The 19,752-nt window shown below is 34.5% G+C and overlaps 2 protein-coding genes and 1 pseudogene across 2 annotated transcripts; 1 reads left to right on the top strand and 2 right to left on the bottom strand.

Moving 5' to 3' along the window:
- Positions 1-401: 401 nt before the first annotated feature.
- LOC18095591 (3-deoxy-manno-octulosonate cytidylyltransferase, mitochondrial) lies at positions 402-3,847 on the top strand. Its single transcript, XM_006370206.3, has 8 exons — positions 402-705; positions 1,356-1,401; positions 1,821-1,907; positions 1,995-2,119; positions 2,392-2,531; positions 2,624-2,675; positions 2,816-2,926; positions 3,504-3,847. Exons 1-8 carry the CDS (start codon positions 487-489, stop codon positions 3,594-3,596), a joined length of 873 nt encoding a protein of 290 aa, XP_006370268.1. The 5' UTR covers positions 402-486; the 3' UTR covers positions 3,597-3,847.
- A 796-nt stretch (positions 3,848-4,643) lies between these two features.
- LOC18095592 (laccase-17-like) lies at positions 4,644-14,005 on the bottom strand (annotated as a pseudogene).
- Positions 14,006-14,774: 769 nt separating this feature from the next.
- LOC18095593 (laccase-17) lies at positions 14,775-17,060 on the bottom strand. The gene is made up of 6 exons (XM_006370208.3): positions 16,944-17,060; positions 16,666-16,817; positions 16,319-16,563; positions 16,096-16,224; positions 15,034-16,005; positions 14,775-14,916 (listed from the first exon to the last, which is right to left on the bottom strand). The coding sequence occupies exons 1-6, from the start codon at positions 17,058-17,060 to the stop codon at positions 14,786-14,788; spliced, it is 1,746 nt and encodes a 581-aa protein (XP_006370270.3). The 3' UTR covers positions 14,775-14,785.
- Between the last annotated feature and the right edge of the window lie 2,692 nt (positions 17,061-19,752).

Raw genomic sequence — 19,752 nt, forward strand, 5'->3', positions numbered from 1 at the left:
TCCGGTTCTTATGATCTGAGTCACGAGTTTGACAGGTTTATCAATGTTGACTTGAATCGGTATTTTTATACTTTTTAAAAATTGAATGTTTTTTTTTTATAATTTTTTTTTTATCTTGGGTTGATTGAGAATTGAATTTCATAATTTGTTTTGATGTGCTTATTATAAAATTATTAAAATCTAATGTCTGAATTATAAATTTTATAGATTAAATTATATTGATTAAAATCAATTTAATATATTATTATCTTATAAGTTTTTTTAAAATAATATTATTTTCTCAATCTTTAAAAAAAATGTCGCTCGTTTTTTATTAGATTTTGAATTTATAATTATTATTTTTTATATAAAAAGCACGTTAGCAACGTTTTTATGTATTTATTTATTTTAGAAAGAAAAATTGATCCGACCTGGCCAAGGATATAGTGATTTGATATGAGATCTACAAGTGCCAGAGAAGAGCAGTCAGGACAACCATAGACAAAAATGTCGATGTGTTCTTCTGAGTCTTCATCGAGCAAATTTTGGATCGTGCACAGCATTGTAGCCGGGGCTGCAATTGCTGCTGCCATTGGCGCTGGTGCATATCTGGGTCGATACAGAAAGTTCAGGAGCCGAGTTGTTGGTATCATACCCGCCCGTTATGCTTCTTCTCGGTTTGAAGGCAAACCACTTGTTAATATCCTTGGTAAACCCATGATCCAGGTACCCTTTTGCCTCCCTTTCTTTTATTTCATTCATTACTTCTTTTAAAGTTTTTTCATTTCTTGATTTTTAGTTTTGCATGTGATTTTTTTGAGGTGTTAATTCAGTGATTTGATATGAGATCTGATATGGGTTTTGTATATTTGGATTCCTTCAGTGATTGGTAATTTGTTTTATAGCAAAAGCTTACTAAAGTGCCCATCTAACCCTTTTTTTTGGTCAACTTTCTTGTACCTTTTCTTAAGATCTTTTTACAACCAAAAACTTTTTCAAGGGCTGTTTTGTGCGGAATCGAGCTTGTGTGAAATTATTTTAAATTAGTGTTATCCCTTTTTACAACATAGTTGTTGGGGCACTATATGTTAAGTGATCCAGTACTGAAACAAGGAGTAAAGATTAGCAAACAAAGGTGTTTTCATTGATTGATCTTCTGTACTCAATTTCTCATCTTTAGAATTAACGTGTTTATCTTGTGCTAAATCTTTTGAAGTGAGATTATTTACTTTATCTTGTACTAAGTTTTTTGAATTATAGTGTACTGTTTGATATGGGGAAAGAAATGGTTCTTTTAATTTATAATTAATTAAAAATTATAAAGTACCTCGAAAGAGAGTTCCTTTATACTCACACTTTTAGTTGATCATCTACAGAGAACTTGGGAAAGGGCCAAACTAGCAAGTACACTGGATCATATAGGTAAGTAACTAGCCCGAGCTCCACCTTAATTTGATGGGGAGCTGTTCTGCTTCGTGTAATATTGTCATTGAGAATATCTCTATAGAGGTGTTCCTGGATTAATTTATGGATCAAAACTAAAATGCATTGAGAATCTCTATGTTCGTTTGATCTGGTTAGACTTTTAATGCATTTAGATGCCTAAAGTCTGGCTTTGATGTTGTGGTCGCCATCAAAAGTGATCTATTATGTGCTAGACTTGTTCGATAACTGCTCGGTGTTAGTAGTCTTTCATTTATTTTTCAATTGTGACCCATAGAAGGGGAAAAAACTGCTTGCTACAATAATTGTATTGGTGTAGATTCTTTTCTGTGACTTGAATGGTGTAATGTGTTTGTTGATGATCTTAACAATCTCTTTCATAAACTTTGCCAATGCAGTTGTGGCTACGGATGATGAAAAAATTGCAGAATGTTGTCGAGGATTTGGTGCTGATGTGATAATGACTTCAGAGTCCTGTCGAAATGGTAGGTATCTCAGTTATTGTTCAATGTAAATCGTAATTTCTTTTTTTTTTTCCAAAGGCCGGGTAATGATCTTTCGTTGTTGTGCAGGTACTGAACGATGCAACGAAGCACTTCAAAAGCTAGATAAGAAATATGATGTTGTTGTCAATATTCAGGGTGACGAGCCTCTCATTGAACCTGAGATAATAGATAGAATTGTTAAAGCACTGCAGGTGAATTTATTTATCTTTGTAATGAACATCTCTTGAATCATGACCATGAGAACTGATGAACAAAAGGTTCATTTTTTATCTTTATAAATTTTTATATTTTCACAAGGTTTGTTTTAAGCAACTTGAAAAATCCTGTGAAGTGAAGAAAATGAATGACCTGTGCAGCTTTAAAATCGTTTCAGAAGTTATACTGCATTGGTTTGATCGTATTGCAGTACTTGTCATTATTTAATACCTTTAGTTGAAGTTTATCATTATTCATATGGATGCAGGCAGCCCCAGATGCAGTGTTTAGCACTGCTGTAACTGCTTTGAAGCCTGAAGATGCATTCGATCCCAATCGAGTGAAATGTGTGGTGGATAATCATGGCTATGCTATCTATTTTTCAAGGGGATTAATTCCTTACAACAAGTGAGTTTATCAAGTATTAGTTGGCTGTCTTAATTTTCCGCACAACTCTTCATGTCAGACTGTTAATGAATATATTTACCCACTTGATACAGAACGGGAAAGGTCAATACACAATTTCCTTATATGCTTCATCTAGGAATTCAGGTATGAAGATGGCATCTTTTTTGGAAGTTCTCTCCATGTTTGAGTGATTGCTGGGTTGTCTGCACGGGTTCTGTTTTTCAGCCACGTTGTTTGCCATCCTGCACTTTAATAACACTGCATATCATCTGATGTTTGATCAGAGTTATGATACAAAGTTTCTGAAGATATATCCTGAGCTTCGATCTACTCCACTGCAACTAGAAGAGGATTTGGAACAGCTTAAGGTCCTTGAAAATGGTTACAAAATGAAGGTATTATAAAGAACTTCTACTGTTACTCTACCCCCTTGACTGGCTTGTTTTATTTGAAACTTCTTGCATAATAGTTTTAACATTGCAAGGCTTTCTCAAAGCTGTTATTTGTTTCTCTTACAATATGGTCTAGGCCCTAGACTAGGCTGTTTCGGTAATGAAAGCAAAATATTTCTTTTGGGTGTTACCCTTTGAAATGGAAGAATCTTTCCCATTTTTTGTATTCTTCTCCTGTAAAAACTTTGTTTGGATAGAAAATTGAAGCCAATTTGATTTTTAAATCGTATTGAGCGTTATTTTCAAAGGAAAATAGGAAGAGAAATTTGAAATAAAACGGTCGATTAATTTTCTCTAATCTTTTTGCTATTCTACTTATCCATTATCTCATGTTAGATGCCTTCTTCTCTTCTCTTTATTTTTTCAGGACCACTGTATATTGTTCACTTCCTAAGAAAACTGCATGTATTTTCAAATGTTATTATCTAAAAATTAGGTTTTTGTTTTCCTTTTCCATATGAATGAATTAGATTGTGCTTGCTAAAATATCAAAATTTAGAACTGTACACAAATTTTGCAGGTGATAAAAGTTGACCACGAGGCACATGGTGTCGACATTCCAGAAGATGTTGAAAAGTTAGAAACTTTGATGCGTGAGCAAAGCTTTTCTTAGTTCAATACTAACTATGCCAAAGGTTAGTTTTTAAGATGGATAGGGTTGTATGCGTGTTTAATAAACAGGTCCAATATACAGTTCAATACTAACTATGCCAAAGGTTAGTTTAGAAGATGGATTGGGTTGTATGCGTGTTTAATATACAGGTCCAATGGATAGGGATGTCAAGTAGGATGCTGATTATTGGTTGCACAAGCCAGTTTTTAATATTATAGTTATATAGTGCAATGCTATTCTTTATAGGTTCATTTACTTTTTGATTAATTTTTTGTGTTACCAAGTTCAGTGAACTATTATGCGGCAACGAGTGCCTGTAGCTATAACAGAAGAAGTGGGGATAGCTGAAGTCTTTGTTTTTGTTAACTGTAGCTCGTTCTTTTTTTCTAAATATAAACCCTCTCAATTTATTCACATTGTTTATCTGAGCCTTATAAATAAAAAGAATTAATGGCTCAATGATCCTTCTCAACATCATGTGTTGTAGTAAAGTACACACTGGGTTGAGATTACTAGGTTGCATTAGAGATGAATGGTGGGTTTTCAACTCATCCTCTGTGTGATTTAAACCATTCTCTCTAAAAGTTACTGGTTTTGGACCAAAACGTTGTCTTCAGTAGAAATAGGGCTCGGGTTGCCTTCTTTAACACTGCTTTTCTACAGTGGAATCTCTGATGTTCATGTTCATTAAACAAAATAAAAAAAAGAACCCCAAATAAACTGTATCGAAGTTGTTAGTGTCCCATAATCAAGATTTAGTAGGTTAGATGGGCACCGAGCTGGCTAGATCTTAATGCCATACGGTCCAGACCTGTTACTTTGTGGACATCGTTTGTCATCTCAATGTTTTCCAAATAGAAAGTTTGACCAGGTAAGAGCACTAGCTAAGGCAAAGTAGAGATGAAGGGCACAGAAAATCAATCTACACTAGTGTCAATATCAATTCATGCTTTCAGCAACAGAATATTTGAGATGAACTTCGTACATTATTTTCTTTTCCTCAACCCTGACATGGGTAATCTACATAATTTCACAAGATCAACTTGCTCGAAGGAAAAAGAAATAAATAAAATCATCAGGCCAGTTTCTGGGCTGACTGCTACTGAGAAGTGGAGTAGCTTTAACGTTAACATCTGGGAAGATCAGCTGGTGGAGGAAGCAGTTTCTGATTGGGAAGCTTTCCATCCAAGACAATACAAGCCATCTTCAATCACTTGATTGTCCTGCATAATGAGCTCCAAGCTTGGTGTTAAAGGAAGCACAACCAGCCTGGTTCCATTGCTCACCATAGTGTTGTTTGGTGGGTTTCCAGTTTAATTAAAGGGAGTTAGCGAACTGATTGGAAAACTAGGATTGTAAACACACTTTAATTGACCAAAATGGTGGGTTGGAGCAGAGCTGTAGTTGGCATTGCAAATGAAACATTGTTCACTAAACCTTCAAACATTGTTCCATTTGGTCCCTGACAGGTTTGAGTTTGAGGACATGGGTTTGTACCAAGACGCACTGTGAAGAAAAACTGCCCGTGGGCCTTTTGTGGCACGTTGGCAGGGAATTCCGCACCAGCTAAGCTACGAAGTTTGCTTGTAAAATTTGTCGCAAATGAAGTGTCATTTAGAGGTGGTAGATCTGCTTTATAGAGAGTGATTTTATTTTTTATTTTTTTAACTGAGTAGCTTGTTTGAAGGGTTTTGGATGACACTTCATGTTCTAAAAAGCCAGCAACAGTTGAATTGTCAAAAATACCTTGTCCTGTCGCATAAGGTCTAGCAGTCATAACAGGAGCATCAAATGGTTTGACATAAACAGCATCATCTGCAACCACTGTGAGTGTATGGCTTGCTATGCTCATCATCGAGTGCAGCGCTGATCAGGCGAAGAAGGCAAGTCTTCCCAGGCTTTACCTTAAGCTTGAAAGCATCTGTCAAGTGCCATTTGTATAACGTAGATGAGAGAAACATCCGCACGTAAACGCTTAATTTTTTTATAGCCATAATTTAGATACTTGCACGACAAACATTTGGCAGAGCAGTTATATAATGGCTCTGGAAATCCGTTGATAGTATAAGCATCAGACAGATTTGGCCCCCCACCTGTTTGCATTGCCTGGTTTAACGATTGCCTCTGGATCTGCTTTGAACCACTCTCTTGCAATTTGTATTGCATTATTGTTTGTGTTAGCTGAAATAGGACTACCTCCACGGGAAAAAAAAAGAGTAAATTTCAATTACCAAAGATGATTGGAACATTCATGTAAGGTTTAGCAAATGGACTAGTGCCGTGGGACGCGCATCAAAAGTCTAAGTCCAAACGAGTCAAATGAGGTTTAGCTTATTTTTGGATTATTAAGATATTATTTAGAACTTTTCAATTCCGAGTCTCTATAGTATATGAGTGCAATTAAGATATTATTGGTAAGAGCCTGGAACCAAGAGGTTTGTTCTTTCTGTGGTCTCAGGTTCGAGCCCTGTGGTTGCTCAGATGATGGCCACTGAAGGCTTACAGGGTCGTTAACTTTAGGGCCCGTGGGATTAGTCGAGGTGCGCGCAAACTGGTCCGGACACCCACGTTAAACTAAAAAAAAAAAATGAGTGCAATTATAGTGCTTGAGAAACCCTAACTTTCAATCTTCCATTATAAGTTGCATTAATTGGAATTAGAGCGGGTTGACTTGTTTGATGGATAAAGGTGTTGGTAACATATTTCCACCTGAAGTGGAGGCCTTCTAGGATGTTACGAGGGCTCGAGAGGCAACATGGAAAGTCCTGACACATAAATTTGATTGGTTGGACAGGGGGAGGCCCAACAAGGGAATGTGTTGAGGAGAGGGACGTGCCTAGATAATTACCTCAAGAAAGACCAAAGCCCGTATTTATTCCTACAAACTCATATAGGCATCATGTCAATAAGAAAGTGGTATTTTATGATAGATGATACATTGAAGACTTAACTTGCAGCTAACCTTTTCATAGATGTATTTCTACTTTTTGATGGGGAGATTTTGAAGAGAAGATATATTAGATGTTTGTAAGAGTTCAAAGCATATTTTCAATTGAAGAAAATTCCTAGTTATCAGAAAGGTAGGATTTGATCCCTTAATTTTTATAAATTTTCAGTTTGTTCCCTTAATGTTTAGAAATTTTTAGTTTTCAAATTGATTTTTATGATTAATTGAGGTTTATTGACTTGTTTTGTTTTGAATTAAAATTTTAGAAACCGTTTGATTTTTGGTTTTTTTTTGAAAAAAAAATAGTTTGGTTCCTAAATATATAGAGTTATGAGTTAGACCCTAGGATGAACGTATTAAATTGACTTTATGTTCCTTTCAAGTTTGTTTTGAGCATGTCTTCTTTTGTATTCAAATATTCCTGACATTCCACATAAGTATATTAATAGAATTTCTTTCAGCATCTGCTTATGTGTTTGTTTTGCTTTTGTGTTAAGCGAGTAGATAATATTTTACATGTATGAGAAATAATATAAACTAGCTATGTGACCCGCGCTTCGCCGCGGGTCAAATATTTTTATTTTTCATAAAAAAAGATATATGCAGGTTGTTTTCAACGTATTTTTGTGGTCAAAAAATGTAACAAATCAAAAAGTTTATGCACACATGTAATCAAATAAACTAACAATTATGTAAGCTAATAGATAAATAAAAAATCATTAATGACACCTAAAAACAAAACCTGAAAAACTGAGAGACAGATGTAGATCAATATATTTAATCTTGAAAAATATGACATGAAATTGATTGAATAATAAAAAAAAGAATAACATGTAAGGTTACACATATTAAAAATATTATCTGAAAATAAATATTTTGTATTTTCAAAAACATAGTTTATCTATATAAAAGATAAAAACAAAACCTTAGATGAACAAGAAAACCTTTATGAAAATTAAACGCATAAGAAAAAAATCAATATTATTTAAAAGAGGCCCTCTAAACTTTCAGTTTGTTTGTAAGAGTTGAAAGCATATTTTCAATTGAAGAAGATTCCTAGTTATCAGAAAGGTAGGATTTGATCCCTTAATTTTTATAAATTTTCAGTTTGTTCCCTCAATGTTTAGAAATTTTTAGTTTTCAAATTGATTTTTATGAATAATTGAGGTTTATTGACTTGTTTTGTTTTGAATTAAAATTTTAGAAACCGTTTGATTTTTGGTTTTTTTTTGGAAAAAAATTGTTTGGTTCCTAAATATATATAGAGTTATGAGTTAGACCCTAGGATGAACGTATTAAATTGACTTTATGTTCCTTTCAAGTTTGTTTTGACCATGTCTTTTTTTGTATTCAGATATTCCTGACATTCCACCTAAGTATATTAATAGAATTTCTTTCGGTGTCTGCTTATGTGTTTATTTTGCTTTTGAGTTAGGTGAGTAGATAATATTTCACATGTATGAGAAATAATATAAACTAGCTATGTGACCCGCGCTTCGCCGCGGGTCAAATATTTTTATTTTTCATAAAAAAAGATATATGCAGGTTGTTTTCAACGTATTTTTGTGGTCAAAAAATGTAACAAATCAAAAAGTTTATGCACACATGTAATCAAATAAACTAACAATTATGTAAGCTAATAGATAAATAAAAAATCATTAATGACACCTAAAAACAAAACCTGAAAAACTGAGAGACAGATGTAGATCAATATATTTAATCTTGAAAAATATGACATGAAATTGATTGAATAATAAAAAAAAGAATAACATGTAAGGTTACACATATTAAAAATATTATCTGAAAATAAATATTTTGTATTTTCAAAAACATAGTTTATCTATATAAAAGATAAAAACAAAACCTTAGATGAACAAGAAAACCTTTATGAAAATTAAACGCATAAGAAAAAAATCAATATTATTTAAAAGAGGCCCTCTAAACAAAATAAAAGAGAGGAGGTTTTTTCTATTTTTTTAGTTTTTAGTTTTTTAATCGGTCATGCCATTTTATTTCTTTTCAATTGCATTCTTTAAAGTTATATTTTTATGGCAACCATGTCAGATCCAAGGTGCTTGGCGCTTGGGTCTGGCAACCATGCCAGCAACAGCGATGCGTTGCCTGTTTTGCCTAAATTCCGGTCAGTGTGGTGACTGAAAAAGCAGGGCCTATGCTCTTATGACCCAAAAACCTGTTTTGCAATATGTTTTTGACCCAAAACACCTATAAAACACTATAGAAATCATGATAAACCCATTCATGACCTTTAAAAAAAAAAAATCCAAATATCCGCCCTAAAACCAAATTTAACCCAAAATAAAAAATTAACCCGAGTTCAAATCTATTTTTCACAAACTTTTAAAGTATAAAACACCTAATATGACTCCCCTCATCAAATGGAACAATTTGACACAAAAATCCCTTATTTTAGTGGTCTAAATCGATGCCAACGACAAGTTTCACTCTCTACCGCTATAATTCGACGACTCCCCTCTCCATTCTCTCTCAACTAGAGACAAAAAATTAACAAAAATAAACTTCTGCATCAAAATAGAATTCGAACAATTTTGAGGGACCGAAATTGTATAATCTGTTTAACTCTTTACCGCTAGAATCCGACGACTCTCCTCTCGCTCCTCTCTCAACCAGGGATAAAAAATTAACAAAAATAAACCTCTGCATCAAAATAGAATTTGAACAATTTTGAGGGACTGAAATTGTATAATCTATGCAATTGTTTAAGTTGGAGGACCAAAGTGAATGTTTCTGAAATTTATGGTACGTCACCCATGTTTGCCCCGTGTTTCATTTCGGTCCCTCCTCTTCGAATCCTATCATTTTATAAGAATTTGAAATCAATTGCTCCTTAAATAGGACTTGATCGCCCAAAAACAAAGTTTGATGACCAAACTGAAAAAAAAAACAAAATTTTGCATAGTGACAAATGTACAGTGAAAATACACCGCGTTTTGCTTTATTGCCCGTGTTACGTAACATGCATGATGAATTATTTTTAGCAAATATATAAACCATTCAAACATAATAAATTTCTAAATATTTTTGTCATATAAAGCTCCAAGTGCATGTAAACAAAGCAAGCAATAGCAATATTATAAAACATTTTTTAATCCGAGAATTAATTGAGACACAACGTTGCATGAAGGCCAATCAAACAAAAGACATAATATTTAACAAAATGACCATAGTGCAACAAAAAGGTTGCATGGAGTTTGTTTCAACAATTATAGTCCTAGAGTAGGCAAAAAGTTATAGCAACCAACATGACATTTAGCAAAATGATCATTGTGCAGGATGTTGTCTTCTTGATCTCTCGCTGTTCCTGCAATAAAATGGAGGGTAGAAGAAGTGGGTAAGTATCATATGATTGAATATATACATGTAGGGTCAAAGCAACAAAATGGATGAGATAATTAGTTAACAAAATAAGAACGTGGATAGAAAATTAAGAGCATCACCTTAGCAGGTATAGAAGAAATGGGTCGTTGTTTCTTAAAAACCGGTTCCGCTGGATTGTTATCTCTTATGAAATAATTATTTTCTGAAATGTATACACAAAAGCTACTCATCTTTTTTTTTTTTTTTCGTTCAAACCATTCTTTAACCCTGACACATGATCCTTTTGTCAAATGATAGCAGTTCTTTTCACTATACCATAGCAAAGTGAAAGATAACAAATCAAATAACAACCATAACAACTAGGAAAACCAACAAGCAATGACCAAAAGAATAGAAGGTTGGGAAAATACATCAACCAATTTTAAAAAACACACGACAAACTAAATTAACAAAAACCAAATCCAGCAAAACTCAGAGAGAAACAAACATGGAAAATCAACGAAGACGAAATGCAATGTAACTATGAAAGCATGAAAACTGTGGCCAACACAAAGTAAAGGATGCAAAAACATGGCAACCCTCGAAACAACAATACGAAAATAGAAAAAGAAAGTCAATCAAATAGTACATAAAGTGACAACACAACAAACACACATCAACAAAAAAGAGCAAATCAAGCAAGTTAACAAAACCAAACAGTAAGGAAAGGACAAACCTTTTATAACTCACCAAGAGAGGATATAAAGGATCCAATACCCCTATACAGAGGATCCAAAACCCCCAGATTAAATGTCAACACCTCAAGAAATCATCTAATCAGATTCAGTCTGCTCCTCTAAAGACCAACTACCCAGCCTAGAATCCACTGCATTAAATGTAAAATCCTCATCACAAGCCACATTTCTCTAAGCCTAGACTCACAACCAATTGAACGCCATCCTGGAAATCAAACCCCACAACTAGAGCTCTTACAAACCGACAGAGCTGACAACGTGTCACGGATGGAAACAGAGAAGATAGGAACTAACAAGGGAAAAGAGGGATGTAATTCAAATCAAGCATAACGATTATGTTTTACGAAAGCAGGATTTAATTCAAACATAGTTAAACGATTGTGTTTCACACAACCCGGTTAAAGTCACAAATAACAAGATAGCCACGTGTTGAGGTCAGGCATCTTGTAGAAGAGAATAGATGTTTTTGGGTTCTTTAAATACCCTAAGAATTATAACAGATGGTTATGACATTTTATATAATAGAAATCCAATATTCTCTCATTCCTTTCTCTGATGTGTTCCTTGGAAATCCATGTAGAGTGCATGAACACGACCTTCTTCTCTTCTTCCCAACTCTTTCCTTCTTCACCATTATACTCAGCATACGCTAGTTAATCTTACACGCAGCACAACACCCAGCCAACCTGAGCCAACACACACAAACTAACCAAAATCAAACCTTGCCACAACCAAATCAAAAGCACACAGATAAGAAAAAAAAAACAAAATGAAGGGCAAAGAAAGCTCACCTGACCAACCCCCAAACAAAAAGCAAGAGAAATAGCTGCCAACACCCTTCTATTCTAGCTGGACCAAGCTAGATCTAGCCACCATGAGGCCTGGGAGAACGAAACAAAACCATGAGAATGTAGCCAAGACCAAACCACCCCCAAGCCTTACACATCAATAGCCGCGAAGCCAAACCAACCATGCCCACAACGGAGAGGGTCTAGGTCAATAGTACAAAAAAGTTCTTTCCCCACACAGTATACTCTTGCCACACATATCATAATTGAAAAATTGGAAAACACTGTGGACCTGAACAGTTTTTTCCCTCACCACATCATGTCTTTCCTCGAGAAAGAGGAAAAATATTGTGGACATGCACAATGTTTTTCCCCACCATACATAAGGAGAGAATGGGAAAAACATTGTGGACTAGTGCAATGTTTTTCCCATGCCATTTAGATTATAAGGTAATATTTGAAGAGTTAACATGAACTGGATCATGCTTCTTGATAATATATATTGATTATTAGCCTTTGTTATAATAAAACATGATCATTTGTTGAATCTGAATTTTGGATATGAGATATATATGTGTACGTTTGATTTAATAGCTCCTTATTTGATTGATGTTATGAGTTGAGCTTGGGATATCATTCTATTTGTTTGATTGTGATATGAACCCTTGGTATACCAGTCATAATACCAATATTTATAGGGTAGTGTTAGTCTTTGTGCACATCGTATCTAAACCCTAGTTGGCCAGGGGAGTCACCAACCTATGATGACTAATTATCCCACAATCTGAAGCATCATACTCATTGTATTTTGACGAGTCTTACGTTATGACATTTTTTGTTATGACGTGTATGCGAAACTCTTTTGTCAAAGCATAAGCCAAACTTGTATATATATTCCCCATTAATGTATTACCTTGTATGTGTATATTGAACATTATCTACTCACTAAGTTATTGAACTCATTCTCTCGTCATTTATCATTTTCAGGCATATAGCTTGGTGGCAGGTCACTTTTTTTGAACTTCAGAACCTGAATTTTGTTGTTGTTGTTGTTGTTGTTGTAATTAACATTATCCAGTTATATCTAGTTAGTGCTCCACAATTATAGAATTTGTATTAACTTTTGTATTATGACGATCAATTTATATTATTAAGATAGTTTTATTATTAATGTTGCAAAGAAATTTGTTTTGTTTATATAGGTGAAAAAGTTTGTATGTTTGTCTAGGTTCGTATTGGTAAAGAAATTTTGAGGGAGTCCTTATTTATGTGCCGGTCATGAATCCGGGAATCGAGTCGCGACAAGTTGAGCCATTAATAAAATAGTTTTATAACTTATTTTTAGATTATTAAGAGATTATCCAGCTTGATTATTTAAAAGTTTTTTTTTTTTGGTAATTTTTAAGGTTTGAAAAACCCCATCTTTTTATCTTTTACTATACTTTGCGTCAATAAAGAAAGCCGAGTTTGGGAAGAATAATCAAGCGACCATAGACCGTTGATCTTAGGCATGTTATATGGCCATGCCACCAAAAAGTGCCTGTTTGTCCTGCAATGGTGCAGTTATATACATAGTTCTGTCCACAATCCACCGGCTTCGAAGCTGCCGAATTCCATGTATCAGTGAAAACATACATAGAAATTTAGAATTTGCCTTCTCAAAAACAGGTTGACTATTTGGTGAAATTGTAAAAAAAGTCCGTATATTTGTACCAGTGGATAAAGATATTGTTTTGGACAAGGTTAGCCACTTTAATAAGAAGACGATCACAAACCCTCCCCCCTCCCCAGCTACAATGCCAGGCCCTGGGAGATTGACTGCTACTATGCTCAGGTGGGACAAAGGCATGTCACATTTTAAACATAACCTGCAAAATTTTATTTTCTTTAGACTGTTAAAAATAACCTGCATCTTGATAGCTGATATACTAAATTGTCAATAGCGTCAGAAACAAATATAGAAAACATTTTTTTTTTTTCCTTTGAAGTTCAAATTTGATGTGTGTGACAATATTAGCTTGATAATTTTAGGTGCCAAAGCTGAAGGACATAACGTATCATCAAGCTTGTAGTGCCTGATAATGGCAAGTGTAGGCTTAGGATGGAGGCACAAACTACAAATGATTAAAAAAAAACCCTGCCAAAATGCTGGTGATGATGGAAGAAGAGAGACCCACAATTTTTTTTTTCTGTTTTTTCTTTCTGGCCAGGTGCACCAATTTGTGAATTTTGAATTGTTGTTTTTATACTCAAAGGTACTGTTATGAGCAGTATATATAGAGTGTTGAAAGAAAAATATTGGTTGATTAGGCGATAGACATTGTATATTTTAAAATGACAAAACTAAAACAGGCTTCAAGAATCATGTGTCCTTGTACATATTTTCAGTTTATTAACATCCTCAATTCTAAATCCTTCCATGCATTTCTTGTCTTTGGCTAAACAGACTTCCATTTACAGCAAGAGAAATGGAGCGTTGAATTTAGCAAACCGTATCGGCATGGATGCCTGGTAGGTCAGACTTCCCTTAATGCTTGGCGATAAAGCTAACAAGTAACCAAAGGCTGCTATCAAACAAGTCATTTCAGTGTTAGATGTGCTATGGTTTTTCTGTTGTTTTTGTTCTTTTTCTGTGTCAAAGAAGTCATTGTTGATTCGCGGGGGATCAAATATTTTGTTTCTCATTAAATCTCACAAATCCATAGCCATGGCCACTTCTGTTGGGGTTCTTATTAATGAAGGCATCAGCCAGACCGCTGTACGAAGAAAAATCATACCATAAGTCAAGAGGCTGGACATCCTATGGGAAGTTATCAACAAAGAAGGATAGGATTTGAGAGGGAGACATGGGAGCAAAGAGGCAGAGATGGATTGACCAGAGGAATAGGTTAAGGTTGGCTAAAAAGAGTAGGGAGTGGTGGAGGATTGTAAATGATGGGGGAGCATAAGACTAGAGAAAGAAAGCTGTCATTGAGGCACTAAAGGGTAAACACTTTAATAGGGATTTGGATTGGAGAAACAAAAGGGATCTGATGCATGTAGGCTTGTAGCTTTGGAGTGGTGGCCTCGGAAGAAAGGCAAACGATCCCAGATATAAAAATTGTGATATCTGGAGTTCTTGTAGTGTTAGCTCAATCCTTTGTTTTAAAAAAAACGAAAAGAATAGCGAAATGTTTACTTGCATTAAAAAGAAACAGATACGTTCGTTTCCTTTCCTCAACTCAAACAGGGTAATCAGAATAATTTCAGAGCTTTAATGCTCAGAAATGGGCAAGGAAATAAACTGGCTGGTTACCAAAAAAAAAAGTCATCAAGGATTTTCTGGTCTCAATGTAGTTAAGAAGTAGCCAAAAGCCTTGAATTTCAACACTTAGGAAGATCAACTGGTGGAGGAAGCAGCCTGTGATTCGGAAGCTTTCCATCCAAGACAACCCAAGCCATCATCAAACCCCAGCTCATGTGCAATTCTACATGACAATGCAGGAACCATACACCTGATGACAGCCATCATCCACATCGAACAAGTCAGGAAACCATGGTATTACTACATGAATTTAATTATCTAAGCTAGGATATTACTTAGCATTATATACTTTTAATTAATTACCAACCTGGATTGTCTGCTAAAAACCGTATAGCAACCCAGCCTCCAGAGGGCACTCCCACAGTATTCCTTTCAACGGGGTCGACAAGATTGAAATTTGCAGGATCCTTTTTTGGATCAAAGTTCCCAAAACCTTGACCAACAACAAAGAAATTGAAACCATGCAAATGAAGAGGGTGGCTCTCAGCACCAAGGATGCTGGTGTCCTGCATAATGAGCTCCACGCTGGTGTTAAAAGGAAGCATAACTAGCTTTGTTCCATGGCTCACCATAGTATTGTTTTGTGGGGTGCCGGTATAATCAAAAGGGATTAGTGGACTGATTGGAAAGTTAGGACTGTAAACGCCCTTTGATTGACCAAAATGATGGGCTTCGAGTAAAGCTTTGGTCGGCATTACAAATGATACATTATTAACTGAAGCTGCAAACCTTGTTCCATTTGGTCCCTGGCAGGTTTGGTTTTTAGAGCACGGATTTGTTCCGAGGCCTACGGTGAAGAAAAAATGTCTGTCGACCTTTTGCGGCACATTGGCTGGGAATTCTGCGCTTGCTAGGCTGCGGAGTTTGCTAGTGAAATTTGTAGCGAATGAAGTGTCATTTAGAGGTGGTAGATTTGGTTTATAGAGCGGCAGTCTCTTAGAGGTGTGGCTTGATTGAATTGTTTTGCGTGCAACTTCATATTCTAAGATTCCAGCAACAGTTGAATTATCAAAAGTTCCTTGACCAGTCACGTAAGGTCTAGCAGACATGAAAAATTTGGCGTCTGGGTGGTGGGGCTTGGTCTTTAGAAGAACATCTGTGGTTTGTCCTGAGGCAATCAGAAGTGTCTCGGTATCAAATGGTTTCACATAAATAGCATCAACACCAACAACTGTGAGTGTATGGTTTGCTATGCTGAAGAAGAGCTCCTCATTGAGTGCGGCATTGATCAAGCGAAGAAGGTAAGTCTTTCCTGGCTTTACCTTCAGCTTGAAAGTATCTGTCAAGCACCATGCACACAAGGTCAATGAGAGAAAAAAAAAAATGCTCTGTATTGTTGTAGAAGGCCTGCTGCGCTAACATATTATACTTTTGGCAGAGCAGTTATACAATGGCCCTGGGAGTCCATTGATAGTGTAGGCATCAGAGACATTTGGGCCTCCACCCGTTTGCATTGCCTGGTTAATGATTGCCTCTGGATCTGCATTGAACCACTCTCCTGCAATTTATTTTGCATTATCGTTTGTGTTAGCAGACATAGGACTTCATCAACAGGGAAAACAAATGATCGGAACTTCCTTACTGTAGATTACCAAAGATGATCGGAACTTCCTTGTCAGGTTTAGCAAATGGATAAGGAGTGCCGAGTTTGGGAAGAATGATAAGTGGACCGTAGAGAGTTGATCTTAACCATGATATATGGGCATGCCACCAAAGAGTGCCTCTTTGTCCTACGATGGTGTAGTTGTACACATAGCTCTGTCCAGTTTGTATAGGGCACTGAGTTACGTATGCCGGTCCATCAGCCCACCCACTTTGAAGCTGCCGAATTCCATGCCTGTATCAATGAAATCGTCGACAGAGATTTAGACCCAGCTTTTCGATACAAGGCTCACTAAATTTAGAGAAAATTGAAGGAGGTCAGTCAATATATATGTACCAGTGAATAGAGATATTGTTTTGGACATGGTTAACCACTTTAATAAGAAGACGATCACCCTCCCTAGCAACAATACAAGGCCCAGGGAACTTGCCATTGACTGTTACCATGCTCTTGGTGTGGCAAAGGCGTGTCACATTTTGTAACATAACCTGCAAAATTTCATTTTCTATAGACCGTTAAAAACGAGGTTAAAAAAGAAGAAGAAGAAGAAGAAGAAGAGAGAAAATTTGAACAATTTTATGTACTTTCGACAAAGTCATGTATGTAACACATACATCAAATTTGTAGTGCCTGGTAATGGCAATTGCAGGCCGAGGATGGACAAACAAAGTGACAAAAGAGGAGAGAAAAACCGCCAGAGATGCTGGTGATGGAAGAAGATAGACACCCATTTTTCTTGTCTGTTTTTACTTTCCAACAAGGCTAGATGATGCACCAATTTGTAATCCATGAAATGCTGTTTTTAGCTATATGTTCATCGAATCTTAGAGAGTAGCATATATCATTAAGGAATCAGATTGTGATGTTTAATGGCAAATCCACACTTGCCGTTAGCTATTAAATTCATACTTAATGACATTTATTTCTAGAATCTCCAATCTTGCTGCGAAGATGGCAACCTAGCTACTCCTTGAATTAAATTTACCAATAATACTTCTTATACTCCTGTACAATGAATGTCTAAGTATTATTTTGATTGAGAAAATTTTAATTTTTGCAATAATGTTTTATTATCTAGTTTTTATGTGAAAGTCTTATTAATTAAAATCCTTGATCTCATTTGGTTAAACATGCTTTGCTACAATCTAACAAGTAATGTCACAATCAGAGATCAAAGGATAAACAAGATTTATTATAAGTTAAATCATTCAAAGACTAAAAATACTGTAATTATAGAGAGACATAAAAGATATTTAATTTTTATTTATTAAAGTCTTCTTTACCTTTGTATAATTATGAAAAATCTCTGCTTGCAAGTGAAAGGCAAGTTATTGCTTGGAAGTTTATGAAAATATAAATGTCAGGATTGAGTGTTGTGTTAGAAAATAATATAAATCATAACTTGGAATCTTATTTAACAGCTTATGCTTTTGGGTTGAATTAATTCTTTGATATGGTATCAAAGCCTTGATGATCAAGCGGTCACGAGTTTGAATCTCACCATCCCTATATATTTGATAAAAAAATAAGCATAAGGTGGTGTAAGTTTATGCAAGTTTTAAGCCCAAAGAGCTTTCATTTGAGAGAGTGTGTTAAAAAATAATATAAATTATATCTTGAAACCTCATCTAATAGCTTAAGTTTTCGAGTTGAATTGGTTCTTTGACATGTTGAATATGATTTTATTGATTTTGAATTTTATTTACAAATTTTCCTTTCAAGGAAACTGGCTCTTATTTGTTTATAAAGTATAGTTGTTTCAAGGAAATGTTTGATTGTTTCTAGTAAATAGTTTTGATGCATGAGATTATAAGATTCTTATATATTAGCTGGTTGTGTTTTTCTCACGAGGAATGAGTTGATGCATGCCTCTTGAATTCATTTATTTGTAAAATTTGGAAGATAACATCATTTTGTTGCTAGGAGGAGGAGAGGATTGTTGAATGAGTCTAGGGTACTTGCTTAAGGAACATGCATCACCAATCTTAACAAACCAAGATCATGATTTATGGTCTAGGAGATAAATGAACAACCTAAAATAATCTTTATAGTTGCTTAAAACTTGTTTAAAATAACTTTTACATATGATTGGATTATAAAATTGTAAAATTGCACACTCTTAAAAGTACCCTTTATAAATATAATACAAAAAATTGTATTATTTTATATCACTATTTAGAAAAATATTAATATTAATACTAGATTTATAAGAATAAGAATTTGTTTTTCAAAAAAAAAGAAGATCCTAATACATTACCTTTATGAATGATATAATTGATCATAAACTACACTAAGAAAGGGTTTGATTTTTTCAAACTATGATGCTATATATATATATATATATATATATATATATATATTGTTTAGGGTTTGTATGAAGATTAGATATTTTTTTTGGTTTTCAATAATTGCTTCAAAGTTGAGTTATCGTAAACCACAAGTTATCCAAGTGTTCAGTCTCTAACGGTAATCTACACGAACCATCAGTGAGAAATCTCCTAAATTCTTTTAGAATAGAGGAATTTCTATACCTTTGAGTGTTAACTCTTTTCTTTTATGTTTAGATATTTTTGTATTGTACTGTCTTATATAGAAAATAAGTGGCATAACATTCTATTTATAGGGAAACCTAAAAACCCTATAAATAAAAAAAATATCAATTCACACTTTAAATAATATCACATATATTATTTTAGAATAATTTTAGATATTTATTCAATCAAGTCCCTATTTGATTTTTTTTTCTAAGTCTAGAATTGTAATCTCTTGTATTCATTACATTATAGTACTTAATTTCTAAAACATAATTACAATCAAGTCACACTTGATTAATCATTCCATTTTAATTTCTGACTAATAATTCTTTTATGTGTGAGCCATTACGTTCCCTAATAAGATAACCCAAGTATAAATTATAATCCTAAATAAATAGGATTAAATAAATTAAACAATTTAATTTATTATCAGTTCAACAATTGATTGATTTATATTTGAAGATCAAATAAATATAATGTCTAGCAACCTCTCATGATCCCCTAAGTATTTAGAAAGTCATAGGTAATTCGACTTAACCTTTTCCCTGATCTTGACATCCCGTTACGCTACGCGCCCACATGCGACTCACTCATTCCACTAGTTTACCAAGTTTTATTGCTAAAAAGGATATAGGATACACTCATGGAGATCAGTTATTTCTTTAGAGATATATGCTCCAACAAGTTGCAGATATAACACATGGAGATGCTTGAAATGAATATAGTCTAGACAATTTACAAACTTGAAATGATATTCCTTGCATCTTTCTTTGACTCAATAGAGCATCTACTTATACATCTACCGTTTAAGGCAAAAGTTAAAGACCCAGTCCATATAGATGGATGTATCCATTCGAGAAGTTAATGATTACACATGCATCATAATTAA

Source organism: Populus trichocarpa, chromosome 1, assembly GCF_000002775.5.
Source record: "Populus trichocarpa isolate Nisqually-1 chromosome 1, P.trichocarpa_v4.1, whole genome shotgun sequence".
NCBI classification, from domain to species: domain Eukaryota; kingdom Viridiplantae; phylum Streptophyta; class Magnoliopsida; order Malpighiales; family Salicaceae; genus Populus; species Populus trichocarpa.

Coding starts and splice junctions, on each gene's coding strand:
- LOC18095591 (XM_006370206.3), top strand. CDS start 487: ATGTCGATGTGTTCTTCTGAGTCTTCATCGAGCAAATTTTGGATCGTG. Junction 706..1,355: donor TTGGTAAACCCATGATCCAG/GTACCCTTTTGC, acceptor GATCATCTACAG/AGAACTTGGGAAAGGGCCAA. Junction 2,120..2,391: donor GAATTGTTAAAGCACTGCAG/GTGAATTTATTT, acceptor ATATGGATGCAG/GCAGCCCCAGATGCAGTGTT.
- LOC18095593 (XM_006370208.3), bottom strand. CDS start 17,060: ATGGGTGTCTATCTTCTTCCATCACCAGCATCTCTGGCGGTTTTTCTC. Junction 16,818..16,943: donor CCAGGCACTACAAATTTGAT/GTATGTGTTACA, acceptor GAAATTTTGCAG/GTTATGTTACAAAATGTGAC. Junction 14,917..15,033: donor GTTTTTAGCAGACAATCCAG/GTTGGTAATTAA, acceptor GGCTGTCATCAG/GTGTATGGTTCCTGCATTGT.